Source organism: Phaethon aethereus (genome assembly GCF_964289735.1).
Source record: "Phaethon aethereus genome assembly, chromosome: 10".
Lineage (NCBI taxonomy): Eukaryota > Metazoa > Chordata > Aves > Phaethontiformes > Phaethontidae > Phaethon > Phaethon aethereus.
Genome location: NC_138586.1, coordinates 15,498,028 through 15,510,383, shown reverse-complemented (window position 1 = coordinate 15,510,383; position 12,356 = coordinate 15,498,028). Strand labels below are relative to the sequence as shown.

The 12,356-nt window shown below is 47.2% G+C and overlaps 1 protein-coding gene across 14 annotated transcripts in view; it reads left to right on the top strand.

Moving 5' to 3' along the window:
• Positions 1-4,993: 4,993 nt before the first annotated feature.
• The window catches only part of MBNL3 (muscleblind like splicing regulator 3), a gene marked incomplete at its 5' end in the record, with an annotated part of 55,229 nt that continues 47,866 nt past the window's right edge, over positions 4,994-12,356 (top strand). For all 14 annotated transcript variants that reach the window (XM_082004379.1, XM_082004371.1, XM_082004370.1 and 11 more), the window contains one exon: positions 4,994-5,167. In XM_082004379.1, the coding sequence (XP_081860505.1) occupies positions 4,994-5,167 (174 nt within the window). The remainder of the gene's footprint in view (positions 5,168-12,356) is intronic.

The following is a 12,356-nucleotide window of genomic DNA, read 5'->3' as shown; positions in this document are numbered from 1 at the left end:
GAGAGCAGGTCCTCCATTCCTCTGTTGTGTGCTGGTGGTTCATGTTCAGGAGAGGAGCATGTGGCTCCTCTTTCCACTTAGCTTTGGGAAAGCTCCAGTGTCCCCTCACTGTCTGCACTGCCCCTGTTCCACTTCAGGTGAAGGGGAATAGCCGCTGTTCTCGCTCACCGGGACTGTCAATTAGGGCAGCAGCACTTTTGCTTCTCATCTGAGCCAGTCATGACACAGAAATCCTTGAGGAATAATAAATAAGGAACCCACCTTGCTGCTTCTACTAAGTCATCTTTTTTCTTCTCAAGAAAACCCCAAAACTCTTTTAAATAGCATAATTTACACTTGGGAGCTTGAATCCACCCTGTCACATAAACTACAATCTCTGAACTTGGCTGTCAGGAAGCATCCTCAATGAGCTGACATCCATGGGGGGTGTTGGTGGAAGGGGATCGGTTTCGTGGAAAGCAGGAGGAATTCAAGCATCAAGTGAATACACTTGTCCTCACGTTACCTCAAGCGGCGAGGGCATCTCAGTCCCACCAGAGGCAAGCCCCAGCGTGACCTTTGCTCCTCAGGCTGCCCTTGTTCCCCTTCACTTCAGTAGCTACAAGGCTGGATCTGACATATGGAGCAATCCCTGTCCTCTTGCATCTTAGGCAATTAGAGCCTGGCCCAGCAAGTGGCCCTGGAGCAGGGGCTTCGGGGATGTTACAGTTTCCTTACAGGGATGAAGGCCACAGGCTTTTCTCTCTGCTCCACTGCTTTCTCCAGCTTTGATGCTGCTGCAGTTGAAACGAGATTGGCCCATCTGGTAGCGGAGGAGACGAGCTCTGCCAGACGGATCTGGCTTGCCAGGAAGGGTTCAAAAGGCAGCACCTACCCTTTGTTGTATTTCCTGCACGCTAATGAAGCCCGTGTTTTCTGGAGCTGCTTTTTATCCTTGTTGTATGTTGTTTTTGGCATGGATGCTTTTATTCCTCCCATTTGAAATAAGCAGGAGAACAAAGTGAATAAAATGCCAGTTCTTTCCCCCCACCCCCGCAAAAAAAAAAAAAACCAAAAAAACAAGGGAATCATAAGGATGCATTGTGGTGAGAATGGTTACAGTTGTTTGCAGCCAGGAGTTGAAACGTGAAGAACTGAAGCTCTATAGTGTCAGTGGCGCGTTCCCGTCTGATGTGCGTTATCTGTTGGCGGCACACACGGGAGCCTCGCTGCAGCAGTATACAGCGCTCGGTGTGATGTCAGCCCTGCTTACACACATTTTCGGCTTTCCCCGTGGCCACACAGAGAGGGAATTTGCAGCAATCCAAACATTGACTGAACTGTATTTGTTGACTTGCAGAAAAGTCTAACTCATGCTCCTCTGGGCTGTGATCACATAAGCTGAAATGCGATGACTGCTGTCTGTGCCTGCTGGCCTCCCAGCCCTGATAAACCTGTGAAGCAGATTCATTTATTTAAGCCCTGATTCACCAAAGCACTTAAGTGCGTGCTTCAGGTTTTCTTCTTTCCAGTAAGATTGCCAGCATGCTCAAAGTTAAGCATGGGCTTAAGTGCTCTCCTGAGTGCACAGCAACCAAGTGATGGGGGCAACGTGTGCTGCTGCTGTGCTCTGCCAGTTGGCATGCAGGCTGCAGAATTGAGGCACCTGATATTAGAATTTTATTAATTTATTTGGCTCCCCCCAGTACAGCAACGCTAGTCCCAGGGTCCAAGACGATAGTCTGTCCTTCTGCAGGAAGGTGGGTTGTTTCTGTAGCACATAATATTCCTTGAGTCTCACTCTTGCACGCTGAACAGTGAGTGTGCTCTTCTGCAGGGTGTGCAGCAGGGAGTCTCAGTTTCCTTCAGCAGGGCATTAGCAAGTATTTCTTCAGATTTTGCTTTTTTTTCCCCTCCTAAGAGTTGTAAAAGAAAAATATCAACCATATGACATGTATCTGAATGTCTTGATATTTGTAGTTTAATGTTTTGTAGTATTCATTTGACTTACCTTCCATTAACATGATTCCCTTCATCTTTGAGGACTGAGCAGCTTAGTGCAGGCAGGTACCTGTGTGTCTGTGTGTGCCTGTGTGTGCTCCTGAGCTACATGGGTGAGAGCAAGATGAATGGTTTGTTACATTCTTTGGGATTTCTTACGGTAGAACGGCTGGGAAGTGGCAGATATTACTACACTGTTTGTACATCTTGGTGTAACTGTGTGTTAAGTTCAGACCCACCATATTCAGGCCCCAGTGTTAACAGATCGTTGCTTCCCTGGGCGTCTGAAGCTGTGGAATAGGCACTTAATTCACAAGATGGTTGTATTTCAGTCTGCTCTGAGCAGCTTCTGAGAGAGCATTCTTTCTAATCCCCACCCATATCTGACCTGTTCTAGCTCGTTTTTAAGAGCTGCTCCCAGCCAGTCCCTAGCTCCCTGCAGAAGGTTTCCGCACATCTTTTCCTGCTTGCTGAGCTCATTTGGACAGGGAGCTCACACATCAGTGAATGGTATTCCTGTATAAATTTGCCCCGTTTGCAAAATTGGAATTGATTTAGAGCATCTCTGTTCCTTACGAAACCCGGAAGACATGAGCTAGATGTGTGGGGTTTTTTTTCCTTCCCTTTGAAGTTTAAAACATGCTTAGCAAATCTGATGTTTGCAGTCTCTGTTCCCCACCTGATGTGCAAAAATGCATAGGTCCTTCCAGAAGCATGGGTCAGACTAACCTTTGTGCTGATGCTGCAAGCTGGAGTGCAAGGATCTGGGCAGTTTTTGTTATGAACTTGACTCTAATTAACCTAGAAAATACTTGCAATGTAGGTTTAACAAATGTTGGGTTTTTTTAATGTGAAATAATTTGATCTGTGAATCAAACAGCCTCTGTGCCCCACCCCCTGCTGCTGCTGACAGCCTCTTCCCACACTTCTTCCTTGGTAGCATTGTTTGACTGTTCCAGCTCCAGTAGGTTTCAGTTACTGATCAGGGTAATTGCAATAACACACCAATAATAAAAGAGGAGTTTAAGCTTCCTTTTCTTGTAGTTGAAGGCTCTTCTCCTGCAAAAGCTTGAAGTCTTAATAGCAGTCACACGAGCAACATCCCGCGCCTGTCAACTGTTTGCAAAACCGGGCAGCCGTACTTTAGGAAGATAAAGGGCTGGATTTTGGGAACTTGGAAACAGCCCAATCCTATCAGGCGGCATTGGTACAGCTAATATTAGAATGGGAAACTCTAGGGACGGCTTAACATTTTGGTGGATGCCAAGCCTTGAATAGGAATGCATTGAAAGTTGCTTGTTGTATAACACAAGCTGCTGGAGTCGGAGTAATTCGAGTTGCCTTTAGTCTGGTGGAAAACTACAGCTGTGAGCAATGAGTTAATTTTTTCCGTGTGTGTGTGGCTTAAGTTTCCCTGTTGGGTTTGCTTTTAGTTTTGTATACTCTGAATCCATAGAGGAGCAACTGTGAACCAGTCGTTTTGTCTTCATGTGCTATCCCAGGCTGCTGCTGGAATACCTCTGCAGCTAGTGATGGGTTAAATAAAACACCCTAAAAATGCTAAGTGGTTATGGGGCTGAGCTGTAACAGCGCCTTCTGCTTTGTATACAAAAAAGCTATCGGCTGCTCTTCCTGCCTGAACGTTTCCTACGGGGGGTGGGGGTGGGGGTGGGTGTTAATTAAAAAAAAAAAAATCAAAAGGACTATAAAGACCAAAATATCTCTCCCTACTCTGGGAGGGCTGCTCGGTGGACGCAGCTCACCCGGCGCTGCGGGACGCCTTGCCGGGGTGGCCGGGCCGTCGCCGCGCGGAGGCTGGGTTCGACCCGTCCCCGCCGGGGCGGTGCCGGGCGCCGAGCGCGTCCTTGGGCCTCGGGCCGCCCGCAGGCCGGGCCGTGGGGCTGAGGCGCTTTTCTGTGCGGCGGGCACAAAACCCAGCGTCCACCAGCCTGGGCCGCTATGAAACGGTCTCTTTTATTGGTCGGCTGCCCTGGCCTGCTGCTGCATCGGTAACCGCCATTGGTCGCTTCCTCCTCCCATGCGCAGCTTGGTGCGGGAAATGCCCCTGGTGCCGACAATGGCTGCCGGGGCCGCGCCGCGCCGCCGGGGGCCGGGCAGCCCCGCGCCCGCCTGAGCGGGGGCGGCCGTCGGCTCGTGGCTGATTCTATTTCTCTTTTTCCTGCAGGTTGCTGAAAAGTGCCTTTCCTGAAGCCACCGCTGCTTGGATTTCTGTCTAGGGCTGCCTCGCTCTGCCCTTCGCCCCCCTCTCTTTTTAATTCGGCGTTGCTTGCGGTTCGTGCCCTGACGGCAACTCCTCCAGCCTTGCCCCCCCCCCTTTTTTTTTTTGCTCCCCGTTTACACGCAGTTTGCTCAGCCATTTTATTTTATTCGTTTTTTCGTTCCCCCGACTATGTAGCAAATATTTAAAAGAAAAGAAGGAGAAAAAGAATTCAGACGCCCTTTTGCTCATTTTGATGCTCGCGAACCGTAATTTTTAGAAGCAAGAAATAGGACAAAAAAAAAAAAAACCGAAGTTTTCTCCCCAAGGACTGAGACCATTCCACAAACTGAAGTGCTGCCAGCAGCATATGCTTTTTGCAAGAATAATTGAAACCATTAACTGGAGAGCACAGAATTCTTTTGAAAGTCTGCCAGTTATTTGCAAGTAACTTCGGCAGTGGCACAAAATATAACACTTATATTTTAACTTCTACAATTGCACTTTTAGGAGCTGGCCTCTAATTTGATTTTCAGTTGTTCTGATAAGATTTCTATTTTATGATTGGCTTTATGTTTAATTCTTGTTTAATCAAACACGATTTGACTTAAATGAAAACCTAAGTGCTGATGAATAGGAGTTCTACCAAAGCAACAAGTTAGTTCTTTCTTCACGTTTAACTTGAATTCACTTTTTTACCCTTTTTTTAAAAAAAAAGAAGAAAAAAAAGATCAGCAGTAAATACTGCCCTGAAGAAGGGTGCAATTGCTTGCATTTTAATTTTTGTTTTTTAATATGGCTGTAAACGTTTCCCTGGTTCGTGATACAAAATGGCTGACGTTAGAAGTGTGTCGAGAGTTTCAGAGAGGTACTTGTTCTCGGTCTGATGCAGAGTGCAAGTTCGCCCATCCGTCACGGAGTTGCCATGTGGAAAATGGTCGAGTTATTGCCTGCTTTGACTCCCTAAAGGTGAGGACTGTCTAACGCGTGCATTACCTAAGCTCACTTGCTTTTCCTTCTCTTCTGAATGGCTCGGTGTGCTGGGGTGTGGGACATGCAGAACAGCTGCCTATTGCTCTGTTTCTGCAGGGAGGATGCTGCCGGTGCGGGATGTAGCTCCTGAAATCTAAGTTGGGTCTGACATCAAGTGCAGTTGCCTGGAGTGCCAGGCATCAGAGGGACACAGAGGATTTTATCCAGAGCGTTTTCCGATGGTAGTTCAGGTCTGATACAGCTGTCCTTGAAATGGAGAATGCGTGTTGTGGGCAGCAAATGAAACTGAAATGAGAAAAGTAGAGAACTGAAACCCGGTGCTTTAATTTGCGTCCAGAGCACATCGGCTGTGCATTTGGCGCAGGGATCTCAAATGTGCTTTTAATGAGCAGAAATGAAAGCAGCATTTTAAGATAATGAATCAGCTTTATGTGTATTTCCTGGAGACAGAGTTGCAGATGCACTCTAATGCTGTCCTGTAGATGAGGAACAGTCAAAATATGCGGAGAGCAGCACTCCCAGAAAAATGGGCATTGGGAAGACGCTTTATGAAAGGGATGTGCAAACACGATGGCTCTGCTAGGCCTGAGTTACAGCTGAGCCTTTTTGCTAGTGCTCATCTTTGCAGAGTCGGTTTTGCAGGCAGTAAATGGCTCTTGGTTGGTTGTCACTGTTGGAGCACCAGGGGTGACTTTCAAAATTTACCAAATACCCAGGGTCTGGTGGGGGATGGGGGCTCACGGGACAGGGAGGTGAGCATGACTCTTTGGGGTTGCTTTGCCATGGTTCTCAGGAAAGGAACATCTGCCTTCCCCCTCCCCCCTCCCCCCTTTTTCCCAAAAGAGTGTCTCCTCAAAGGTGTTTTAAATAGGATGGTAAAAACCCTGAGACAATATGGTGTCCTGGTTTCAGCTGATTAAACCACGACATATGGATAACTCGATGCTTTTGAGAGCTCTTGACATTGTGTTTAATGTTTTGATCAGAGTAATTAACCTTTTTCAGTTTCTAGGAGTCTGGTAAATTTTACAAGCTTAAAAGTTTTCCCTTGAACTTCAACTGTTGCTTGAAAAGATTTGGGTTTATTTTTATGAACATAATGAGTAACAGAACTGGTGGAATTATGTATGCACAGGTTCAGACTGGGGCTGGATCCCATCTAACGCGGGTTTACCCATTTTATTACTGTTCGTAGCTTCTTTGTATTTTCACTTCTGTTCCCTTTTATCAAGAAGCTGAAACTTCCTATTTGCATTCGGTTTTGCTCTTTTTAATCTGATTATATGCAATGACTTTTAGTTATACAGTGACTTTCAAACGCTCATTTACATTGCTGGTTTGCTGACAGCAAGAGACAAATATTTTTATCGGAGGGGAAAAAAAGTCCTGTTCTTTATGCCCTTGAAACTTTTGAATTATAGCCAGTGGCGGTGTGGATACTTTGAATGAAGCGATTAATATGTTTACATTTTATAGCATTTACTTGTGAACGGAAAGGAGTGCTGTCATGCCGTGCAGGGTAGTACTGTGCCCCTTGCAGAACATGCCTGACGTTTGATGCGTCCTGGAGAGGTGACCCTTGTGCAGCCACCTGGCTCAGCTTGGCTCGATGCTGTGCTGTGGTCCGGCTGGGTGACTGTTTCCCATGTGTGCTGGTTGGGTGCAGTGTCTGCAGCATGCCCAGGCTCTCTGGGCCATTCCTGCTCTGCACAGCTGGGGCTGTGAGATGGCCAGGACCAAGTCTTTGGGCAGCTGGGGTTCAAATCCCATCCACTGGCACAGGCGAACACTTCTCCCGCTTCAGCAGTGGGGAATGGGATGGGGAACACCATGTTGAGAAAGCAAAAAAAAATGCCAAAGAAGTAGGCTATGAGCTTTACAGCTCAGTGTGTTTCCCATGTAACTGGCTGTTAAATGATGTTCTTGTTGCTGTTTCCTCTTGGCACAGTAGCAGATGCCCAGTATGTGCTAGTTAAGTGGCCTGAATTTTCCAGGGAACAGATTTTCCAGATTTTTCAGGCTTAGGAAAGCCTCGAAGAGGGCCAGCGGCTCTGTCTTTGGGAAGTACACCAGGAGGAGAGGTCAGGCTGTGCAAAGCACTTGGCCAAGGGTTGAGGATGGGACTGTTTCTGCACCCCACTTCTCAAACAAGAAGTGGGTCTTGGAGCACTTCCTTCCTCCAGCCCCACAGCTCCAGTAGCTCTCACTGGGCAGAGCCCCAGTTCTGCTGTGCCATGGAGAGGTGCAGACCCCAACACCACAGCCTCTGTGTGTGTGTGTGTGTGTGTGTGTGTGTGTACACTGTGCATTTCTCAGTGGAGATAACCACCCTGGTGACTAAACTCTCGAACAATGGTTGTTCTGTTCTTGGGCTGGAGCTGGGCTTGCAAAGCCCTGTGTACAGTGGTATCGAGGGGCTTGTGGTCATAACAGTGGCCTCCCTTACTGGTGACAAGAGAGGTGTTACATTCTGAGACCTGTTAAGAAGAGGCTTTTTATGCCCATCCTGTGGCCATCTTTGTGCGCTCAGCCGCTGTTTCCCTCTGACAGCTGTTGAACACCGACCCTCTCTCCTGCGGAGGGCTGGATAGCTGCTCAATGCTCTTTTCATCTTTTCACGCCCTGCATTAGCAGAACATCTGCGTTGCTTTATTGGAGACAGGATATAGGATGCTTGCAGCTAATAAGTTTCCCCCTTGTCTTGCAGTCACCCAGGGCTTTGTTCAGAGGTTGCTTATCTGCATCCATTGTGTAGTGCTGTTGCTTGTTTTTTTTCTCACAGACCTCTTAAGCCTGAACAATGGTTTCATAGAGGAACTTCTGATAACCCGGCGTACAATGGTTTCACCTCACCGGTCAGGTCACACACAGCATCTATACACTTACTGCATCTCATTTTTTCTTCCATACCCCCCCCCCCCCCCCCAGTCTCATACAGCAGTTCTGCCTCTGTTGCAGTGGTAAGAGCAGTAATGCTTCTAACAAGCAGTCAGGCTGCCTCAATATGGGTTGTTTCACGAGTGAATGTGTGCTACCTGTAAGCTTGTGAAGAACACGCAGGACTCCTGAAGGTAATGGGGGGCTTCACTGATGCTTAGGTGGGGTTCACCAGGGCATGCTCTGTAGGAGTGTTGTGTGGTTGTGCAATGCTTTGATCGTGAAATACTGACTCTTGATTAGGTTGCAAGTGCAGGGCTGGATCTTGCTGTCCTGAGCTGTGGTTCTTCAAAGGTGGGGGTTTGCACATTTGTAGGCAGCAGAAGGAACCTTTCTCAAGCAGACTGATAAGAAATTTAAAAATAGTTCCTTGTGAGAAGCTGTTCACAGATTTGAATTGGATGCCAGGAGAGCTCTCGCTCTCCACTTGCGCTTCCCCCTCGTTATACTGGAAGAACAGTGTTGTCTGAATTGGTTTGTGTGAATGGAAGGGCAAGCATGTACTGCTTGCTGGAGGGCAGTCCAGAAGCAGGAGAGCCAGCCCCTGCTGGGCCACCCCCCTTCCAGAAGTGACCACGACGGCTGCTGGGCAGTGGCCGATGCTCTGCGGTACCTCCTAGGTAGGTCCCATGGCACCTCTGAGACATTCTGAGCAAAGGAGAGGAGTCTACTGGCATCACGGTAAAGGCAGACGGCCTTTGGGTTAGTTCATCGGCTTTTCTCCCGCACTTGGCGTGCACTGTCCTGTGCATAGCTGGTGCTTTTTGCAGGGGTCAGGACACGGTTTGCTGGCGCGTGGCAGTTCGCACAAAGGCTTGTCGTGGCACTGGGGTGGGCTGTCTGCAAGCGCTCATCAAGTCATTAACCTTCCTATTCAGGCTGGATCAGGCGGGTGTGGTATGAGCCTGTCTGATTCTTAATTCCCTGGCCAGCAAATCATTAGTTGTGTCCTTCGGTTTCTAAAGATGTCAGGAAGGAAAAAAAGCACCTTCTTTCGTCACTAGAAACACTAATTGAGAAGTAAGCCGAGAGATGGGTATTAGGAGATAGTGACGTATTACATAAAAACATGCAGGTAATGCACACCAGGTGACCGCAGAGGCTTTGATTTATACTGCTCACAGTTTGGGTATCTGCACTATGGACTCATGGTTTAAAAAAAATTTACACACCCAACTTTGTGGGGTGTGTTGTTTTTTAAAATTTGCTTTATGAATGTAGATGCTTCCATACGCAAATCAAAGTTTTGAAGAGTATTTTGAAAGACAGAAAATAGTGTGGTGAAAATTTCAGGGCTATGAATTTTGACTTTGGGAGGTCTAAATTAAAAACATCATTAAGCTATTGCATGTATCAAAGCAGTTCTATATATAAAAAAGAGGCAAGTTGTCTGTGAACAGGCATATAATCAGGAGTTAAAAGTACAGTTTTGTCTAAATTGTCTGTTTTCTAAAAGAAGTATTATTATCTGGTAATAGTATTCAAAGTCCCACAGCAATCTGAAAAGTTCAGTATGCTTGGGCAATAAATGTACCATATGATCTTGAAACTGGTGTACCTGAGGCTGTTCCTTATAGTTTTTATGCTAATTTTTACCTGTTTTATGCTGACTTCACTAGAATTATTTCTGACTGTTACTGGTTTGCAATCAAATTTTTTTTTTTAATTTAAATAAACTCCAAATTAGGAAACAACTAAAAACACCCACTAAACTTAGCATATGGTTATGCTCTTACAGAAGAAGAAAAAAGCAAACAAAGCCATAGAGATATTTTTGGAGACGCTCTGACTGCATGTCTCAACTCAGTGTAATGGAGATGCAAATAAACCAGATGAACAATGTTGAGCCAAGTCACCTGTGTGAGAAACCTTTACTTTTCATTGATCATTCAGGCACTTACCTGCATAGTGACAGCATTTGGTGATGATGCAGCAGCTTTCTGTCTTGTCTGGATGCTCGTGTGTCTTACGGCACATTATAAGTGCTTTTTATAACCACTGAATCAAACATCTAAAAGCGGGGAAAAATGTATTTAGACTTATTTATAAGAACTGTGGCTGTTGTATTTCTCTTAAAGTAGAGTGGTACTTCAAGGAGGTTAAAAGAGCTTAAATGAAAAAAACTATTTAAGTCTGATTCCTTCTTGTGTATGGGTTGCAACAAGCTCCATGTTTTTGCAGAGTAATTGAATCGGTACACATGCTGCGTGTACTCTTTGCAATATCGCCAGGTTTTCAGCACAGCTGTGGGACAAAGACTACTGATGGAGAAGCCCACCTGGCAGTGCCTGTGGTGAGCATCTCCCAAGCCTGCCTTGGTGTCTGGACTGCAGATGCTCTCTGTTGGGGTCAGGCTGGTTCCTTAGGTGGTGTGTGACCTCCCTAGGCATGTTGAATTTTCCAGGGAAAGATATACCTTGTTGCTTTAATCTGCCTAACTGATCTTTCCGTAGGACAGAGATCTGTGCAGAGCATGTTTGATTTATTTAGCATTATCCATAGGTTTCTCTGATGTCCCAGCAGCCTCACTTCATTTATCTGTGACTTTTTGACAGATGAGCACTGGTGAATCTTGCTCATTTAAAAAGTTGCTGCCCTGAACTGTCCCTTTGCTTCTCCATTGCAGGTTACTGCCTCTACAGCAGGGTTTGGCAGGAGGACAGGGTGCCTTAGGTGATGAACATGAAGTCCAGCATGTGAGCTGAAAGCCCTTTGATCCTGGCTCTGTGGGGACGTGCTGGGTGATGAATGCATGTAACTGGAAACAGACTGGTGTTACCTGGTGACTCTGCTGCAGGGACAGCAGTAGTTAGCAAGGGGCAGGAAGATCCTTTCCAGCTAATTGCAAAGGAAGTAAGGCAGGAGATGTAAGGCAGAGTCCTTGCAGGAACTCCTTGTCTATTCTTTAAAGCAAGCAGATTTTTGAGGCGTGCTGTGGAGTGGGAAGGGATTCGCCCTGTCGTTATCTCCATTAGGTCCTTCTGGTGTTGTCTGGAGGTAACATGGCAAGAAAGATGGGTTGTCCATAGGTTTCCTGGTGCATAGTCTAGTTTTGGTGACACCTCGGAGGGGTGCTTCCATACTAGCTCATTGCTGAAAGAGTGGAGGAAGTCCTGGGAGTACTGTGTAGCTCCAGTGGAAACCCTGAGAAATGAGACCCATCCCAGCATAGAGGGCTTCTTGGCGGCTCCTGGAGGTGAGAGCTGGAGGGGCCACACTGTTGACTGCCAATCAGTACAGAGGTTGCTGCCGTCAGTACAGAGGTGGATGTTAAGAAAACTTGCAGGGAGTTGCCCTCCAAAGCTATCGGCATGACATTTGTAGTAATAGCAGTAGTTAAATACTCGGAGTTCACATTTTGTTAATTGATTAGGCTTGGGCAACTTCCTCCTTAGAGTGTTGGTCCCTCATATGCCAGGTTGGCCTACCTAACAGGCCTCAGACTCTTACTCATGTGGAGAGTGCATGTTAAATGAATTTGGGTGTTTGCTTTGCAGTGGGTGCTTGGCAAATCTAAGCATCTGTGTTGCTTTCCCCATGTAAAATTGTAGGACTGTTGTATAGGCTTGGTCAGCGTGGAGACATTCATCAACTAATATCAGTAACAGTGAAAGTCACTCCTGAGAACTTTTCTCCCTGTCCGCCATGTTTTCCTGTGGAGGAGTATGTCTCTTCCTGCCATCCTCTTCCCACCTCTGGGGAGGTCTCTTTCATTGTCCCACATCTGACTCCTTTCATGGTACAAGGCAATGTGACTCTTCCCCTGCTCGGTGCGCGGCATTGCTGAAGTCAGGCCTGGGAGTGAGCCTCCAAGGCGGTTGTTTTGCCCCTGGGGTGGCTCTGGCCTGATGGATATCAAAGCATCAGTGGGGAGGGACCCTGGTGAGTCTTTGGTGCCCATCTTGTGCTGCAAGGTGAATTCATTCTTCTGACCTCCCACAGGTACCCATAAGCACAGTGTCTTGGCAGCCCTCCTGGAGTGCCTGAGGGGTGGGCAGGCCCCAAGGGGGCGAGGCCGGGGTTTGGCTCATCAGGGGGACGCTGGATGGATCTCCTGTGTCTGGCAGTGCGTGGTCACAGGGTGATATCAGGTCCCGCCTTGTGTTTGTAGAAATGTCCTCTGAAAGTCTTCTGTTTCTGAACATGGAGAGCACTGTCAGTGCCCTAGACCTCGTCACCCCATGTATCTCCTGAGGGCTTGCCTGCAAAGGGGCAGATGCGTTTGCTG